This window comes from Branchiostoma lanceolatum, chromosome 6, assembly GCF_035083965.1.
Source record: "Branchiostoma lanceolatum isolate klBraLanc5 chromosome 6, klBraLanc5.hap2, whole genome shotgun sequence".
NCBI lineage: Eukaryota > Metazoa > Chordata > Leptocardii > Amphioxiformes > Branchiostomatidae > Branchiostoma > Branchiostoma lanceolatum.
This window is the reverse complement of record NC_089727.1, coordinates 11,620,439-11,640,052: the sequence shown is the minus strand read 5'-3', so window position 1 is coordinate 11,640,052 and position 19,614 is coordinate 11,620,439. Positions and strand designations below refer to the sequence as shown.

The 19,614-nt window shown below is 41.9% G+C and overlaps 2 protein-coding genes across 25 annotated transcripts in view; one reads left to right on the top strand and one right to left on the bottom strand.

Annotated features, from left to right (window-relative positions):
• The window catches only part of LOC136436615 (rho GTPase-activating protein 26-like), a 48,062-nt gene extending 34,794 nt beyond the window's left edge, over window positions 1–13,268 (top strand). For 4 of the 24 annotated variants that reach the window (XM_066430733.1, XM_066430745.1, XM_066430735.1 and 1 more), the window contains 16 exons: window positions 269–308; window positions 1,545–1,670; window positions 3,399–3,461; window positions 3,852–3,926; window positions 4,248–4,329; window positions 4,892–4,918; window positions 6,208–6,266; window positions 6,618–6,723; window positions 7,307–7,466; window positions 7,656–7,914; window positions 8,068–8,229; window positions 9,184–9,229; window positions 9,559–9,588; window positions 10,307–10,399; window positions 10,770–10,849; window positions 11,125–13,268. In XM_066430733.1, coding sequence (XP_066286830.1) covers window positions 269–308; window positions 1,545–1,670; window positions 3,399–3,461; window positions 3,852–3,926; window positions 4,248–4,329; window positions 4,892–4,918; window positions 6,208–6,266; window positions 6,618–6,723; window positions 7,307–7,466; window positions 7,656–7,914; window positions 8,068–8,229; window positions 9,184–9,229; window positions 9,559–9,588; window positions 10,307–10,399; window positions 10,770–10,849; window positions 11,125–11,213 — 1,497 coding nt within the window. In that variant the 3' untranslated portion in view covers window positions 11,214–13,268. Of the gene's footprint in view, window positions 1–268; window positions 309–929; window positions 993–1,544; window positions 1,671–3,398; window positions 3,462–3,851; window positions 3,927–4,247; window positions 4,330–4,891; window positions 4,919–6,207; window positions 6,267–6,617; window positions 6,724–7,306; window positions 7,467–7,655; window positions 7,915–8,067; window positions 8,230–9,183; window positions 9,230–9,558; window positions 9,589–10,306; window positions 10,400–10,769; window positions 10,850–11,124 lie in introns of all 24 variants that reach the window. The other 20 variants (XM_066430747.1, XM_066430741.1, XM_066430736.1 and 17 more) reach the window with 15 other exon arrangements.
• Window positions 13,269–13,356: 88 nt separating this feature from the next.
• On the bottom strand, window positions 13,357–14,748 carry LOC136437118 (uncharacterized). The gene is made up of 3 exons (XM_066431594.1): window positions 14,722–14,748; window positions 14,570–14,687; window positions 13,357–14,392 (listed from the first exon to the last, which is right to left on the bottom strand). The coding sequence occupies exons 1-3, from the start codon at window positions 14,746–14,748 to the stop codon at window positions 13,752–13,754; spliced, it is 786 nt and encodes a 261-aa protein (XP_066287691.1). The 3' UTR covers window positions 13,357–13,751.
• Between the last annotated feature and the right edge of the window lie 4,866 nt (window positions 14,749–19,614).

The window sequence follows — 19,614 nt, the reverse complement described above, 5'->3', positions numbered from 1 at the left end:
CAATGCCCATATTTTGGAACAGTTTGTGATGTGATCTAAAAAAACTGGAAAATTATCATTGAAATCTTCCAACTACAAAAAGGCATCTTTCTGTCATACTCCATTGAGTTCCCAGTTTGTATTCCTGTCAGGAAACCAGGTTCACCAAAGCGCATCCTGTTCCACTCCAGCTAGTGTTTGGAATGGTCCTTACATCTTCCCTCAGTGACTAATACCTAATGGCCTCTGCCTGGCACTCTTTATTCAAGCACTTGTTATCTCATTTCAGATCTACCAAGTGCCTGGTACACCATCTTCAACTGAAGAAAGTAAGTCATTAAGAGATAAGGATGTTGCCATATGTTGTAAGATTTAATCAGTTTAGTTTGGACAGTCTTTGGTTACAACTGAAGCTGAAGATTCCTGAGAGAAATTGTTCATCTTGAATCATCTACAGGCTGTTCAAAAGCATTAACGAGAATTGCACATCGCTAGTTTAATGTATGTTTGTGATGTAAACTGTTCTTTGCTTGTTTTATGTCACAGCTGATTCATATATGTACTGATGATTTGTAGATTTTGTCTTATTTCACATGTAATATGTAGTGTTATCATTTATATATTTGCATGCTGTAGACAGTAATTTACCATAAGATGGATAAAGTGCTTGTTGTAATTTTAATTTTATTACATAGTTATAACTTTGATGTCTATAGTTTTGCTGGTGTCTTGGGTGCTTAGTCCTCCTTCTTTTTCACAAATAAGTTTCAGTTCTGTTCACAGGTCATTCATATTGCACGAAACACGAAGTTTAAGTTAAAGTTCACATTCATTAATCAGGCATCACTGCATGGCTTCATCAGTAACTAATCCTATCAATAACTAGCATGTTCATAACTAAACTGTTGAACCCAGGGTTGGACCCAGTGTTAACCAATACCATGTTACAGATTCCAGTCCTAGAAGTTATTTTCGGTCGTTCCTCCGGGATAAGAACCTTGTTGGGTCACAAGGTCAGAGGTCGTTGCTATGGTGCGGGTGTGTGTCAGCACCATGCTGTAGTTATGGGTTACCTTATTCATCAAGACTACTTGCACTAACACATTGTTAACCCCCCCTTGGTTTTTCTGTTGTGTTTATTTTTGTTAGGACGAAACCCAAGCCCATGACAATCATTAGAATATAATTTTTGTATTTTTAGTAATATGGGAGAACAACAGTTGTTGACAGCTCAGCCCTTAGTGATGATAGCTAAAAAATTGTTGTGGCTGTAGAGGACTTCTTTTTTTTTATTGTAGATTTCTATCAGTATGATTGAATTGGTGCACAGCTTTCTTTGAATTATTTTTGAACTTTTCTTTCTTTTTGAGATCATTCTTTTTGAGATCAGAACAATTTCGAGAATGCTCTCTGATAGGTAACTCAAAGAACATAATGGAAACAGTTCAAAGCTTAAGAGTTGTGTTTGTTTGCACGAGCTGTTTGACTGTTGCCCTGCCATTACCGTCCCCACCAGCTGCTATGTTTTGTCCTTGCCTTGGCCGTTTGTCCACCCTTATTCACAGCACCTTATCCTGTTCCAGTCTGGAATGTAATGCCATTCTTAGTCACAAAGAAGAGTAGTGTGGACTCAATCACAGGTACGGAGACATGTCCTTCTCCGGGGTGCAGGTGGAAGGTACTCCGACATGGTTAGTGTCTCTGTGTTCGTCCCCCGTTGCTGTTCGGACTCCTGGCAGGCCTTCGTCCACATAGCCTAGTTGTTACAGTAGCTTTAGCTTTGTTGTCGTCCTCAGCAAAGGCAATGTTATCTGTTCAAACTAGCTTCATGCTGTTGCAGGTTAACAGTTTTACAGTGACACCATATCACAGTTGTAGCAACATGTACATTTTAGCTGCCATCAAAGTTTGATGAGGTGAGGTTATTGCCTGTTATTCAATAGTTTCATGACAAATATGAACTGTACATTATATTTTCTCATGTTGCAATAGCTATAGAAAGCTTGCAGCATGCTGTCAATTTTGTATGAACTTTTTTCAAGGATGCAACCACTCTGGCATATCTTGTTACTGATTTGGAGAGTGGCCCTAATCAATGTGTCTGAAGATATCATCCTTGAAATCAAAATATGTCGCTTTGGCAACAAATAAGGTTTATTGTATGAAGTCATTTGCTCCAACATGCTGCACAATTTCAGAATTAACTGGAAATGACCAGCACATTACAATACAAACTACAATGATGTGCACAGTTTGTTGCAATGTATGAACATGTACTTTTAAAATGTATACCAAGGGGATTCATGCATGTGCATCTGTAGTGACAGTATGTTGTCAAAGGTCAGCCATACTAAACATTTTGATGTTCAAAGGTGTTGCTGAGTCATTTCCCTGTTAGGACGTCTGTACTGTTGTAAAATCTAACACCACAGTAACCCTACCGAGTTCCGTTGTGTTCCGTTCCGTGCCTGCCAGGAGCCCCAACAGTACCCTGATACCCACTGCAGTCCCAACAAATCCTCACGTCCTTCCCAGCATCCCACAGTTCAAACGTCGCGGGCAGGATTAGGTTTGCCTCGCCCTTGCAGTGGGCATCAGAACATGTTTCACCTGTCATGATGTACCCGGGGAACTGTGGCTTCCCTGTAACACCCCTAAGTCTGGTCAAGTCCAGCGTGGACTACCACTGTTGTTAGATACATGTTCTAATCATCATTGTGTAGTGTGTCCCTGGAAGTGATGGGCCCATTGTAGTCTAGCAGATCTGATGTTTGGTTTCCAATCATCTCAATTGAGCTCTTGTTGCTTTAACCCTTTAAAAGATGAGTTTACAATCATCTCAATTGATCTATTGTTGCTTTAACCCTTTAAAAGACGACAGTTATCTTTAGTAAACATTTGGTTGATAGTCAACGTTTGTATGAATAAAAACTAAACATCATATCTGTAAGATAGGACTACGACCCATTACATCTTTTTTTTACTGTACCTACATTTTTTCTAGAATTCCCCGTTAGTGCAAGTAGTCTTCTTGATAGTAGAGGCTGACTCAAACTACAGAAAAATGAGCAAATATGTTTTAGATCTCGCCAAATAGTCTTGAAATCTAAGCAGCACTCACTACATACTTGGGTAGCTAGCCAGCTTAACATATTACAGTCTTATGTGATAGATATACTGTAATATCATTGTTTGATGTAGTTATGGTGCATGGGGGATTTGGTTACATCTTTCTGTCCGTAATCAAGTACATGTACTTACAATTTTCTTATATTTCTCCAAAGTAAGTCATCTAAGGTGCCATTTTCTTTCATTATTAACTCCTTCTTGTAACAGCTATTGGTATTGCAACAGGATAACATGTTGGTTGTGAGAGTGAAGTGTATATTGTGTCACTATCTGACCTGCTCCTCCCACAGACTTGCTGAATGACATAGGATTCACCTTCATCAAGAGATGTATTCAGTCTATAGAGACAAGAGGTAGGTTTCTACTTGCCTTCAGAGATATTGTAAAATTTGTTTACTTTTGGGGTGGTCTTATTTTATATTAGGAGAGATAGAAAAGAGGTTTTTGCAGTGTTTTTAATTCACATTTGAAACAATTCTGTAATACAGTGGTAACATATTGGAAAGGTATATTGTATATTCACAGTGTCGAGAATGACTTTGTGGTGAAGTCACCATGCATGAAAATGCAAGAACATATAGCAACAACTTGTACCAAAAGACGAAAATGCGTTATTCTCACAAACCTACCAAGCAATAAGCCAGCCAACAAAGACACCGTAAAAAGATTCAGTGGTAAAAGTACAAGAAAAGTTCTACAGTATTCCAGCTTCCACTCCATTGACTCTCCCTTCTTCCTGGCAGGTATTGAGGAGCAGGGCCTGTACAGGGTAGTAGGTGTCAACTCTAAGGTCAAGAAGCTAACAGAACTGTGTCTAGGTATGTAACAAAGGTTTAAGATATACAGCATAGCTAAATATTGTTGTTCATTTTTATATGTACAGTTTGGGCCTCACTACTATCTGGTTTTAGGATTGAATCAGTTTATCATGGTACTGTGGAATGAATTTTAAGAATTTTTTTTTTTACTGTATCTGCGTAACTTGCATATCCCTCTCTAACTTTTTTGCGATTCGGATAAGAATGGAGTGAATGTTTTCCTGAAATGCTGATAAACCCACTGCTGTTTAAGACTGACATGGTTCTCCTCTGTTGACACGTGTGACTGATGAACCCATGTTTGGTTGTTGGTGTCCTCAGTAGACAGGAGAAAAGCAGACAAGGTCGATCTGGACGAGTACGAGATCAAGACCATCACCAGCGCACTCAAAAACTACTTCAGGTAGGGGGCGCTCTTTAGTACAGGAAGGTAGTTTCTTGTGTGTTCATAGTTCTTATGTATGTTTGTTGGTAATGTTCCAATGTAGACGTTCCAACAAAGAATGCGGGCTTGCATATAGCACTAGTGATAGGTTTGTGTTGGTTTGTGGTGTTGCATGTATGTGTTGCATAACATAGAGAGATATACGTGGTGTAGCATGTGCTTCAGTTCATGTGTGTGCAGCATTTGTCCTTGTCTGCTGAGTTCTTCACTCTCACTGCCAATGTGTGTCTCCGTGGCTCATCTCCATGTTCATGTCCCAATCTGACGTATCTATGTGCTTCTTATACTGCACGTAACAATATATTAATAGACAAAGTAGGAAATATGCATTTTGTTAGCACTGGTGATGTGTGATGGTAGGGTCAGACCTGAATGTGAAGAATTGTAAAAAAAAAAAAATAAATAACATTGCTATGTAATTGCATGAAGAAGAATGGCAACCTACTTGCGTTTTGGTTGAGGTTGGTTCCAAAAGGTTTTGACTGAATTGCCATTGTTCTATTGTTTATGACTGCTATAGCCCACCATCGAGTGCATTCCATAATGTGTGAGTACTCACATGTGCTTCTGGTCATCTGTTGGTAGCTAGTCCAACACAACGTTTTCGTTAGAGCTTTGAGTTACATCTTTTTCTATGGTGCTGTGCGTAAAATTAGAGAGGCTTGGTTTTATTTGCATCACTTCCCTACACAGGCATTTCATCCATCCCAAACCAAAAAACTTTGTAATCTACAAATTTGTACCCAAAAATTAGAGCTTTTGTCAACTATAAACAATGCAACCGCTGAGCCATAAGCAATTTTGTATCTTAGAAAATTTACGTCTTTTGAAGGCCATTTCTACAAGCAGTCAAGCATGGCATGGACTAGATTTACTAAAATCTGCGAAAACATCATTTTAATCTTACAGCATCTGGCCCGTGTTGGGCTTTCTACATTTAATCTACAGATGTCTTTTAACATTGTCTTTATTGTCCTTAATCTCTATGCTACTACTAGTATTAGTAAGACACTAACAGTTGAGGCCTATCAGGTATACAAATAGCAAGACAACATGCACTCAAGGTGAAGAAATGAAAAGTTGAGTTTGTTGTAAGAAAGTTGCAGAAGACCAAGTCATATCTGAGCAAGGTGTTCAGTTAAAAGTTGTCCCACAATTACTGCATTACTTGTACAGTAACACATTACTATAAAAATGATTCAGTTCTTTAAAGTTCTAGTTGATTTTTAGTCATGTTAGTTCATCACCACAAGCTTTTGCTTCTGATTTACACGTATTAGTACTTGTACTCATTGTTGTATGTAGTGTGCATAAAACATTTCCCAACCTCAGTAGAATCACAGATAGAACTTTGCTTGCATGCATGCTTGTGTCTGTCTGTCTGTCTGTCTGTCTGAATCACTGTCCTGTTTTGTTTTGCTTCTCAAGTCTGTTAGAATATGCAGACGTTTTAGTTGATAACTAGATACTAGTATTCATTTCTGTAGTTTTACACCTTACATGGAAGCACATTTTACAAGAAAGCTGTGGTAAAAATTCTAGAGGTTTGGTTTAAGCTAACAGCAACAACAGTAGGTATTTATGATGTACAGTCAACTCAGACATCACTTTCTATTACAGTATACTGTAGTGTACTTATGCATTGCCAATGTTTTACCACACTGTCAGTGATAGAACCTCAAGTTGTCCTATCCATGCCAGACTTGGCAGAAGTAAATAGTCCTCACATTTTTCTGTACAGAGTTTGAATTTTAGTTTTGTCAACAAAATGCAGTACACTATATACTTGTATCATTGAATATTTTTCAAAACTAACATTAAACTTATTTCTTCCAGGGGATTACCTGAACCACTACTGACATTCAAGTTACACCAGGAGTTTATCAATGCAGCAAGTAAGTAATATTTAATACTTTCTTTTCTCATCCATAACTTTATGCTACATGTATATGCAGTTGTGTGAAGCAGAAGGGATATTCCCTCTTTTGTGAGGGGGAAGGCAAACATGGTATGCAAATATTATCCATAAAGTCATCTTTCTGTGATGGTATTGTATTGGATTGGATTGCATTGCATTGTAAGAACCTCATTGACTGGAAAAGTGGCAGTATGTGGACGTGTTTCACCCCATTCAACTTCAAGCACCAGCTAGAAACACAAACAAAATTCACAGTCAAAAATCAGGATGAGCTGTTAAATATTTCAGCTGCTGCAGGTACTAACAAGTCTTTGTTGTTGTTGTTTAGAACAAGAGTCCAGGACCTTGAGGATCAATGACATCCACAGGCTGGTCCATCAGCTGCCTGAGAGCAACTTTGAGATGCTGGACATGCTGATTGGTCACTTACTCAAGTGGGTATCTCATAGCCTGACAAATTGCACTCTAGAGGCTGTCCGGTCCTGTAATAATTAACCTCTGGCTGAGAGCTTGTGTAGACATAGGCTAGGTATCTTACTGCAGTTCCTTTCCAACTATTAAGATAATGTTGTTAATCAGTTACAGAACTTTGAAATTACTACAAGGCAAAATTTGATCTTGTCCATGGACTCCAACTTTTCCTCTCAAAATCTGATTTTATGATTCATGATACCATCAGGGGGTCAAAGGTGCCTAGGAGCTTGAACTGGATGAGTGATTACAAAAGTAACATTGCTGGGTTCAAACAATGTTGGTCCACATGTTTTATAAGATTCCCAACAAATGTCAAGTAACACATGCGACAAAAGAACTTTAACTTTAAAAGAAGCAGTTCTTTGGTTTAGATTGTTCAACCATTTAGATGTTCTTGACAACTTTATTCATCACTTACAGTCTGTAGGAAAGATAGAAAGTGTAAGCCCATCTTGCATTTAGAGGGTTTCATGTCATGCAGTGTTATACTGCTATCTATAGTGATGCTAACATGAGTCATGATTTCTGTTGTGTCACCTGCAGTGTTGCAAATCATTCCAAGAAAAACCTGATGTCCAAGCCAAACCTGGGCGTGGTGTTCGGCCCCACCCTGATGAGACCAGCGGAGGAGACTGTGGCCGCCATCATGGACATCAAGTTCCAGAATATCATCGTGGAGATCCTCATATCTAACCATGAACAGGTAGAATATTCTGAATAGTCTATGGTGTCATTTTAAACCCTCTGCTGACCTTGTATGAAGCTCTGTATCCCATGGTTTATGTATTATGTTAAATCTTGCCAACGATAATCTCCAAAAATGTATTACTTTAAAGCTAAATCAGGCTTTTTTGAGAGGTAATAAATGACACCATTTTGCTCTTTCCTTCAGATTTTTAAGACAGCACCAGAAGGTCAGGAGCTGTCCTATCGAGGGACCAGAGCTCTGCCTGTGGCCTCCCCTCGGGAAGTTGCCAAAAATGCCCAGTTCCCGATGCCATCGGTCCCACCCAGTGCAGCCCCACCGGCCCCTCCCCCAGCCTCGGCCAAGCCTACTAAAGCCAGCCGACCTGTGGGGATGTACAGCCCTAACCCCACCCCTGCACCCAGGTCTCCCACCAGGACCAACTCAACCAACAAGTCTACAGAAAGTATGTCCTTGTGTTTCCTTTCTTTTCTTTCATGCTTTGAAAGTCACATTGATCACATAGAATGCAATATGTTGTATTTATCAATGAATATGGAACTGTTGTATTGATCAATGTTGAAGCAGCTAAGTGAGGATGTTTCCTGTCCATTCCCAGATTCTTCAGGAGCGTACAGCAACTCCCACAGCAGCAGCTCAGAGTCGCTCATCTCCAGATCGTCCAACGACACGCAGTCGTCCCAGTCCAGCCCGCAGCTGACCAGGCTCCAGGGAGGCACGCACCTCAACAACCCTGTCTACTCCTCTCTCCATCTGTCCTGTGAGTCAGTCCTGGGGTCATTGGTGGACACAAAACCAACAGTTACAACAATCAGCACTCATCCTGCACATGTTTCACTGATGTCCACTCAGTTTTTAAAGGACTCGTCTAACATACCTGCTGAAGTATCTACTAATCATTTTGACCCAAAGCAGTGTTAGTGTAAAAGACACACCAGGAGATGGTATCAGGACAACTCGGCCCATTTCCAACTCGGCCCATTGCAAATCTAGTCAACTCGGCCCATCGCGGTGGTCAAGTCGGCCCATCGCCAAATTTCCGCGAAATAAAACAAAAAAACACCTTCTAAACCACAACCTCATGACTGCAATTTCTAATGTTTACCCGCCGTGTCCTGGGTAGTAACATAAATGTACATTTGTAGTAACAATGTCTCCTTGCGTAATTGTCAGACAACTTCGAACTGTTGAGGTTTTTGGAACGCTTACTAGGCAATCAACATGATTTTTGATAGAGACCGCATCTTTTTGTCAGACACCTATCGATGACAAATCAAGATTGTTTCACAAAATGAAATAGATTGTTGCCCACTAACTCTTCATAACTTTCTAAAGTGATCAGTGCAACCAGTTCCATCCTTCCAATGACAACACTGATTCTACTGACCACATATGGGAAACTAACAGCTATCTTACCCAGCTAGACTTTCTTATCCATGCCTAACTTTGCTACTTCATTGACTTTTACTTTCCATACTTTTTTCTTTGTACTGAGATCAGAATAATACTTCATTTCTGCATGTGAATGAGGCTTTGGCAAATGAATGCATTTCCCTCTTTAATTTATGTTGATTTTCCTTAAAACTGCTAAAAATTTTGAAAAAATTGTAGGTTTATGGTAGGCGTTAGCCTGTGTTGGACTATGTTACATGATTTTGTCTGAAGCCCTTGCCAGACCAAGTCAATAACACAGTCTTTTTTTTTACCCCAACAGCAAACCAGAACCAGAATTGTCAACCCAGTACCAGGCCAGAACCATTGTGAGTACTTTTTTAGCCTTCTGTGTGTTATCTTGATATATTTTTTATCATTTTTGTCTTTTTATTTTAGTTCTGACATTCAGTTTTGTTTTTTTATGTTAATTTTTGTCTGAACTTTATTTCTTAAACATTTGAAAATCAATGCAAATTCTTAGTATTACCCCAGAAATGACAAAAATTTGTTCATCATACACTTATGAAAAAAATCTGTTTTATTATTCTTGAGCAGTTTGGCCATCATTTTGATCCGAACTTCTATGTATTTTTTTTAACGTGGTTGATGTATGTCCTAAGATTGTACATCTTGTTGTTACAAATGCTGTCAAAAGGAGGAAAACCAAACACCCCAGGAAGTTCGTGTAAGTAGGGCATGGCCGATCGGCCCCGTACGTGTGCTTGTCAAGCAATGCCCTGCTCGATTCCATGATTCATACCTGTTGGAAATTGTAAACAATTGTAAAAATCTTCCTCCATATCACTAATCATTTCATGCTTCCTCCATCTTCAACTGAGCAATCTTTTCATTTTAGTGTCTAAAAAGCATGTGGTTTATTTTTATGATCTTCTTCCTTGCGAATGCATGTCTCCTTCCTTGTCTCCTTCCTTATACTCTTCTGCATGAGTTGTGCATATACAATCACTATGGTGAATGCTGCTATGATTGGGTTCTTTGGTTTGTGCACTTTATTCCATGCAATATCACATTGCAGCCCCCCACATCTACCCTTTATAGGGATGAAGCCAGAAGAGAGTTGAACATGTAATGTGACTTCATCCTGCACTGTAACGATGGCCCTAATGAAAACTTGGCTACTTTCCTGGTGATGACTAGAAGTAGAATTTACTTTGAGACTTCCTCCTGTGTGGTATTTTCTCTCTCTGAGCCATCCTGCATGCCTGCCAATGGTTTAAATCTGCTGTTTCCTCTACCCTTGCCACGGAGGGCAGGCTTCAGATCAGACAGGAGCCATGATGTGTCCATATCTCTGCTCCAGTAATGGAGAAGGAGTCTGCTTGTGTGTAGTAGTATCTGTGATTCTGAGCTTCTTTCCTCCCTGTTCTATCTGTGTCTCTCAGTTGTTTAACAGCCAGTCTGACTCCCAGTCCTCCCTCACCCAGACCTGCCCAGAACCAGACATCCGGCGCACCCGCACCCAGGCTCAAGTCCAAGTGAGTCAGATTTTGTCTGTAAATTGGGTTGTTATGTTGACTCTTCAAATATTTTTTATGCAAGGAGGGCAGTGATACATGTGATTTTGACACAGTCAAGCAAGATGGGAAAACATGAAAATGGCAGATGTAAGGTGATGTGTAAAAAGTGTACTTTTGTAATAATCCATGTACCCTTGCATTCATTTCGTCTTAAAAGAATATACATCACCAAGATACTTGGCCTTGTGCAGAAAAGCAGGTTTTCTATGTAAGAACAATGATAGAATCAATGATTGAAGTAAGTCTCAAACTCCTCCATGAATACAAGTTATAACACTTAATAGCACTCTTCTGTGGAGGTGTTTTCACCACTCTCTTGTTTCCCCAGGTGTGTGAAAGCGCTGTATGCCTGTGAGGGGGAGAACGACCAGGAGTTATCATTCAGACCAGGCCAGATCATATACAATGGTGAGTCATGCTTAATTTCTGTTGTCTACTTGATAGTGATGGGGTGGTAGATATATTGAATATGATAGACTTACATGTATTACAGAAGACAATATATTTTTTTTCAATTGCTCTGCATTTTTGCATCTTACTCATGTAAGATGTTAGCTTTCATAGAATGGCTAGAGGAAGGTCACATTTTTTTTTTAAATTTCACATACTGTGTTTATTTTACTTATATAATAACTGATACATCTCTGTCCATTCTCTGATGCCGATATTTTCTTTTTCTGTAGTGAAACCTTCTAATGAGCCAGGCTGGTTGGAAGGCTGGCTGGACGGGAAGAAAGGACTATTACCTGAGAACTATGTGGAACCCTTCTAGCACTGCTTGTGCATCTTAGGATCTTACTTGTCTCTACTTCTAAGACTAAACCACTTCGTCTTTGTACTTGAGACGCATACAAGAACATATGGAAGACAACCCTGCTTTGATAGACCCTGAAGATGGAACTTGCTTGGTCTTGAGGTACATGTAGAACTACCACTGCTATGTACAACTACTACAGACACTTCAGACATTCAGTCCCTCCAGAGCAGTTCCCTTGTACAGTAGAAACACAAGTTGAGCATACATATATGTACAAACAGAAGACATTGTACCAAAAATTCTGACATCACAAACTTCAGCACCAAGGACAGCTACAACATTTGCTATCACCCCCACCTCCCAATCTACATTGTTGCTGCCAAGCAGCTTAGCATTTGCACTTAACATGCTAAGGATGGTTAGTCAGAGCAAGTCTTTCTACATGTTTGACTACAGAAGAAAGATTTCAGTGTGTTAAATTGGGACTCACAGATACAGAGGTTAGAACAAAAAAAGAATCTATTAGCTCCTTGGGTCATAGATGCTGTTGTGTAAAAATGTGTACATGGCATGGCAACAGTGATAAATAAAGCTACAGCAAAGCAACACTGTGTATATATCATGGCAGGGGTTGGGTGGTGTCACTCTCTACAGTACGCTGCTACTCATGTACAGAAGGCAGGGTGTAAGGATAAACATAGGGCTAGAAACAACCTGGTAGAAACATGTGTCTGGGTCTTAAGGGATAAGTCAGGTCTGTGTAAAATAAGAGGCTCTAGAACGATGGGTGCATTGTAGATTATTGGAAACTTTATTGCCTTAGGTTTGGATGCAGTGAAAACAAACAATGCAAACTTTCCTATGTAATCGTAGTCATGGAAAGTTTAAATTACTTGCCTCTACATATACAAGGGGCATTTTACGACAGCAGAACAAATCAAGCTTTTACACACATTTAATATGAACATTTAAAGTTTGAATGTATAATGGGTACTCCTGTCTCACTTCTGTATTGATGAAATATATTATGTTCATGAGACCAATTACACTGATACATATGTTTGTGTATGATTTATGAAAACAATATATGTACTGAGTCAACCACAATAGAAAGCTATAATTGATTAGATTCATTATTGTTTGAGAGAGATTTGAACTCTATCTGTATTTCTTTTCCGCAAAAAAATCTATACTATGCTAATTCATCGGTAAGTGATATGTGTTAATGACATACTTGTAAGTTACACTTTATGATGAGCATTTTTACAAAGACATTAATGTTATGGCTTTGTAATTGTGGAAACTGACTGTAACTTTGCTTTTCCTTTGCAAAGACAGACTACCTTAAAGGAGAACACATTGGTGTGTCCTTGTACATGCACAGTAGTGAACTTTGGTGCTAATTAAAATTCTCCATCATTCTTCAACATTTCATCTTTCATTCCCTCTTCTCTCTATTCTATGTAAGTATATATGTATATTATTGTTGTTGAACATATTGTTCAAGTTTCGTTTCAAGTGTCTGTACATTGGCTTTGATTTAGTTTGATTTTTGCCATCATTGTTTCTGTACTTCTCATAATGAGATGTTATGTAAAAGAAGTTGTTTTGACCTAGTGTTGGACATGTCTTGGCAAGGTGTATATACCCTATATTTCCAGGACTAATGATTAGAATGTATAGTGTATACTGTGTATGAAGTGACATATGGATGGCTGTGTTTTCCTACATTGAATTCCAGCTGTAGTGTTGATACCTGCACAGTCATCTCCAGATGTTCAAACTGTTCAGTCCAACTATGGTAGTGTTATATACCTCACAATAGATGGACTAAACCTTTGTTGTGTTACATCAGTGCACTGACAGGATCAGTTAGTAGAAACACATACAAGTATTGGTTTAAGATCTTTGTTAAACGAATATCAGTGTATGTACATGTAAAAAGAACAGGCTTAAGACTGGGGGGAAAGAGTGGAAATATTTTTACTATCCATGATATACTGATGTAGGAGAAGCACAGCCACACTACAGACAATGTGAATGGACAAATAAACCTAATTCCAGAATTCACTCGTCTTCTTTGTATCTGCTGTTCTCTTGTCCTATTTTTATGAATTTGACATTTGGTCACAATATTTGATTATGTATACTGGTATGAGCCTGTTTCAGGCATGTGAATGGACCCCACAGGCCAGCACATGGTATAATTTAGCACACGTGTTTAAACCGATTTTGGTCAGCCAAGAATACCAGTCTTGTCACTTAATTCGTCCAGTAAAGTGTCATAGGCTGTGTCTTTAAAAAGATTTTCAGTGCCTGGCTCCGTATACTCAGATATTATCATTACAGTGAATATATTTACGAATAATTTGTGGATGAGCAGGGCGACTGTATATAAAAATAGACTACTTGTATCTTATATAAAATAGAAATATTTCTTAAAAGGCACTCTCGGGGTATTATATACTCTGTCCAGTTAAATTTTATGTAAAGGGAAGCATCCCAAGCTTGTGATTTCATGAGTTCGGGTTGCGGCAGTTCTTTATCAGAGTCTCAGCGCCTAACCCGGCTGTACCTCCTCAGCTTACGGGCAGCACTCTTCAGAAGGTTACTGATGTACCGCTCCTCCGGGATGCCGTACCAGTAGTTGATGCGGCCGTGAACATCAAAGTAGTCGTCGGGCGTCACGGCTCTCTGGCAAGGCCCTATCTCCTGATCGTCTGGCGCCTCCCACGGACAGGGATCGTCGACGATATAGTTAACCAGGACTCGCTCCCCTGCGACCACGTCTTGGTAGATGGGTGCCACTCTAGACAGGCGGGGATTGTAGTAGGTGCCTGGCGGTGCACCCTCCGATAATTTCTGCGTCTTTCTCTTCTTCGTCTGTGGTCGTGAGTCAGCTTCGTTCTCGTCAGCTTTCCTCTTCTGAGGCTTTCGACGGGCTTTCGGGGCGCCAGCAGCACTGGTCCCCAAGGCAGCCTGGGTGGCTCTGCGGGAAGGGCGGGCGGCCCGACGGACAAACCGACCCCGGCTGTCACCGGTGGTGCCCTTCACGTCGCTGTTTTCCCGCTGCGCTCTGGCGTTAGCAACGATCTTCTCAGTTGCTGCTCGGAGAACGGCGTTCAGCTTTCTCGCCACGGAGACGCGGCGCTCCTTGGACCATTTCAGACGACTGCCATTTTCAGGTCCAGTATCTACGGAAACAAAACGAACAAACGCCTTCGTACCGGTCGACCAGTGGCATTTTCCTATCTCATCGTGGAATCAAAGTGACTGTTGCTTAACAATTGTTCAACAGAAACTTTCTGATGGAGACGAAAATTACCTCGACGTCCGTATGTTAGTGCCCGTGAATGTCACACGTGACTAACCATGTCCATGGCCTTCGGTGTGATCCAGTTCCACACCAACTGGACCCAGGGACGTCAGGACGTCAAATATACCCGGACGCTCCGCCCGAGCCAGTCGTCCCTCCTCCTTTTCATCACCCTGGCAAGTTTCTATAAAAACAACATGAAGAAACGCTGTCGTACCAGTCGAACGGTGACATTTTCAAATTTCACCGTGATATCAAGGCAACAGCTATCAAACATGTAATCGTTGAACAAAAACTTTTCACGAAGATAAGATTACCTCTTTGTCCGAATGTTAGTGGCCGTGAACGTCACACGTGACTAACCGTGACTCTGATCTAGTTCCACACCAACTGGACCCGGACCCGAGGACGCCAGGACTTCAAAGATACCCGGACGCTCCTCCCGAGCATGTCGCCCAACCCTCCGGTCATCACCCTGGCCGAATTCTCCTGCAGACATCGCCATTTCTTCAGAGATGTGAGGAAACTCCGCAAAAGTACAAGACTTTCAAGATCGCGTTCGAAAACGTTCGAACGTGGTACTATGCGCAGGCGCCACGCCCATTTGTGACGTCTTTGACAGAACATTCGAACAGTCGTTCGTTTTGGAGAAAACAAACAACTGCACAGGACAGTTGGCTTGTGTACTGTCGCTCTCTCTGTTAGCTTTAGCAGTGATCCAAAATCAGAACGGATGAGATCTCCGTCTAACAAATTGTCACTGAGAAAGTATTTCTCCTTTTAGATTTGATAGATCCGATGAGTGTACATTTCGTTAGGTTACATACATCTACATTTACATTGCTAGTACCCCCAAATAGCCCCTTCAGGGGCAAAATAGGGGGGGGGGAGTTGAGGTCCGGGGCTAAGGCGGGCAGGCCTCCAGCCAGTCAACGGTGGAAGCCGTCGCAACCGTGCCAGGCAGGGTATTCCACTGGGGGATAGTACGGGGAAAGAAGGGGTGTTTATATGTATCGGTTCTTGCGTGGATTGTGTAGTCATTTAGGGTCACACGGGCGGCCCTGCGATGGACGGCCTCCACCGCCTGTATCCCTTTGGTGGTGTACGGATCCCAGACGATGGCACTATATTTCAAGTAGGGCCGCACCAGCACTTTGTAGCATGTGGCCTTGACCCTAGATGGACAGTGGGTCAAATTGCGCCGAATGACCCCTAGAACCCTACCGGCTTTGCTAGTGGCGTGGTTGATATGGGTGTCCCACCGCAAATCGTCGGACACAAGAAGTAAGTATTCCTATCATAAAGTTGTAAAAAAGATAGGGTGGGACGCCTATCGCATCGAGATCAGACTGTAGAGCTTGAGCGTCAGAAACATCAGGCTTGCTGATGGTTCGATAAATCAAGCAATCGTCGGCAAATAATTGAACGTGTGAATCTACGGAGTTGGGGAGGTCATTAATGTACAGTAGGAAGAGCAGAGGGCCTAACAGTATACCCTGTGGAACTCCAGATCTAGTGACTTGTTGGATTTCATTCTGTTGAAATTAACAGTCGGAACCATAACAGACCAAAAAACAGTCATCCGTCTACACGATGCGCTTTACGATGATCATTGTATGCTCTAGATGATGCTTCTTACTATGACATTTAAGATAAGTAATAAGGCAAGTCTTGGTGAAAGTCAATTAAGAGCCACCTGGCGTGGAAAGATGGTTACGGTATTGTCCTGTATACTGGTCACCACCAAGTGTCCATCCGGTCCGAGAGCAATGCCAAACGGGGGCGTAATTGTGTTCACGACGGTACGGACGAACTCACCGCTGCGTGTGAACATGTCTATCTGCTTGTTTCCCCAGTCCGCAACGAGAATGTGGCCGGATCTGTCCACGCAGATGCCTCGGGGTCTAATGTGTTTCCCCTCTCCGCGTCCGAAACCTCCAAATTTGAACTTCCAACGTCCGGAGGGATCGTACACGTGAACGCTGGAATGGTCAGTGTCCGTGACAAGGATGTTCCCTTCCAGGTCGGTTGTGACGTAAGAGAATTTCAATCTTTGCTCACTTCCGAAACGACCACAGACCGAGCCGTTTGGCTGGAGAACGAAAATTTCTGTCAAAGCCTCCAGGATGATTCTGTTGTTGCGCAGGTCCACGGCGATGCTGGGGCAGGGAGACCAGTGCTGTAGGCTAAACGTAGACAGCAGCAGGCCGTCCTTACTGTACTGTACCACATGTAGCAACGGGCTTATCCATGCCTTGCCTGTATGTCCCACTACCCACACACGGCCTTCTCTGTCAATTGCAACACCACAAGATTTGATTCTGTTTCCCTCTTCACCAGGCACGACTGTTGGAAAGAGGCGGAGAAAGACCCCATACTTGTTAAAGACTTGGACTCGCTTGTTGAGCAAACCAGTCACGAATATCTCATTGTCAGGAGACACGGCCACTCCGTAGTTGTGGTCAAACTTTCCCGGTGCTGATCCATGTCCACCAAAGACGATTTTCGCCGATTTCACATCTGTACCTGCAGAAGGTAATCATAAGCCGGTTCAGGGGTTAAACTGCGCCGGTCAATTTTCTTGCCATCGATGAATGTATTTGTTCTTAATATACATGTAAACCGGGGGTGTCCCTGTGGTGTAGTGGTCTGCGCTTCTGTCCCTCACCACATCTGGTTCAAATTACTTGGATCAGAAGAACTGGGGTTCAAGCCCCAGGTAGGACACCTCTGGACAAGAGACGCATTGAGTCATTCCAAAGAATTTATATTATAAAAATGGTACATACTTCTGAAACAGTATGGAAGTCAAACACACTTCACTGTCAGTGGACTAGCCCCCTGCTACAGTGATTGCACCAAAGCGTGGCCCAGGGCTATGAAACGGAGATGGGCACCGCCCTATACATCAATAATGATGTAGGAGGATTTTAACTTTAAACATGTAAAACAAAGGCATATGTAAAACAATATCCCTAAACTATTGTCACCCAGCCCAGAATAACATTCAGTTATGCAGGGAGCCCTGCATACGGACAAACGGTAGAGCTAGAGGGAATGTCTAATCCGGTAGGAATATAGATATGTTGGGTCCTACGTCTAGTGTTCTATTTTCAATCATACATCATCATATAGTACCGACGGTCTCTGCCTGCTGCATCATATATAGTTATAGTTCTTCAAGATAAAGTTGTACTGAATTGTGCATGTTCCCTATGATTCAACAGGTAACGTTACCTTGGGAGTTTCCTGGCAGTGTGGGCGTCGTTGGCACCAACGGTGCCTTAGCAGAATTAGTGGACATTGCACTATCCATTGTTGAGACTCCAGTACTGCAGCGGGTACGGTGACCAGCTGAGTGACCAGGGGTGGAGAAAGTGCCCACCGCTGGTGTTGACTGTAGGTGGGGTAAATATACAGTCGTCAAAGATGTAATGTGTTGCCTAAACTTGAAAGGCCCTTTATGAGCAGTCGCGTAAGAAGTGTCTAAGTAGCCTGAGTGCCAGCCTTTTTAGCTTCCGTAGCGCAGCGGAGCTAGGGTAGCGGACGGAAGCTAAAAATGCTGGCACTCAGGCTAGTGTCTAAGATAATGTCGGCTACGACTGTTCAACAGTTCCCCATTTCATGAACATTTCCATGTTTTAAGAACGAAGGAAAAATGTTCAGTTGTAGTCAAGCCAGTTGTTCTTTAGAGTAGCCAATTTGAAAATCTGAGAAAAGAAGATAAAAATCGACCTTACTATGGCCATTGGATCAGCCATTGCTGCCTCATCAGAGCTGCAGCAGGCAGTATGTCCAAGGCTGATGGTTGTGTCCAGTGCAGGTGTCGGCTGTAGATTGTAGATTTGTATATCATAAATTGGTTGATAGATATCAATTTGTAATAGAACGTGGTCAACTGGCATCGACTTTGGATAGGATGATAGAGCCGACCAATGATGTTAGAGCCGATTAAATGATCAATGTAAAGATACTGGTGAGGAAAGTCATTTAGCTCAGGACAAGTGCAAGAAATAGTTATGCCTTCAAGGTTATCAACCCAGGAGTATATCTTGCCTAGTCCACCTTTTCCACCAATATTATTTCTGAAAGTCTACAGCATCTGCACATACATAGAGCCTTACGATAATTCTTAAACATGACTTAGATACGCACTATTTGTGTCCTACGTATATACGCTTACCATAGCAGCATTTGGCATTGAAAGATATCGGTATAGGCATAGAAAACGTTGGCCTACCCCATGACCAGTCTGCACGCTCCTTGTGAAGTATAACCCGGCGAAGATTCCACACACGAGCAACACAAGGAAGATGACTGTTCCTGCGCATGCATAACGGCGGCACATCCGGTAATACATGCCCATGCACCTTCGAAAATTTCCTGTCATTTGAAGGGAAAGAACACAACAAGACGGTTCACGGTTTGAACTGTGCATGTGCGAAGTCAATTGTAAAGGTGAAGGCCCCTAACTTGCAAACAGCTCTTGTCAAGTAGGCCATGCTTAAAACACGTCCAGACGTGTTTTGCCCATGTTTCAGGGGCCTTCAACTTTGTTATATGCATATTACTCATAATGTTTTCTCCTTGCGCATGCGTACTTTAATCCATGCATGAGCTTGCTTATCAACGGGATTTCTCCCGGATGTGCAAGTAAGGGAGAAGCAAAATACACGTTGAAACCTGTAAGAGCAAATAGACGCCAAAGAACTTACCGCAAGTTAGTTGTTGTCCATCGTTTGGCACGTACATCGGATTCTGGTTCAGCGCGCTTTGCGCGCACATCGGATTCTGATTCAGCGCGTCTTGTCGAGCTTCATGTGTGTCAACAGAGGCCGAAGAGTCAGCGTTATCGCTATGTGAGTCGCCCCTTCCCAAATTGGTGGAGATGTCATTCCTGCTACTTGTAGACGTGTTCAATCCTTCCGAGCGTTTCTTAACAAACTTCACGCCTCCCTGACCCATGGAAACAACAGCAGGCGGTCCAATGTCGACATCAGGATCAGGAGGGGTGATCACTGGCGTGGTCACTGGCGAAGTACCATCATCTGTAAACACGCTGTTGTCGTCATCTTCTTCCTGGTATCTTACAGCATATGG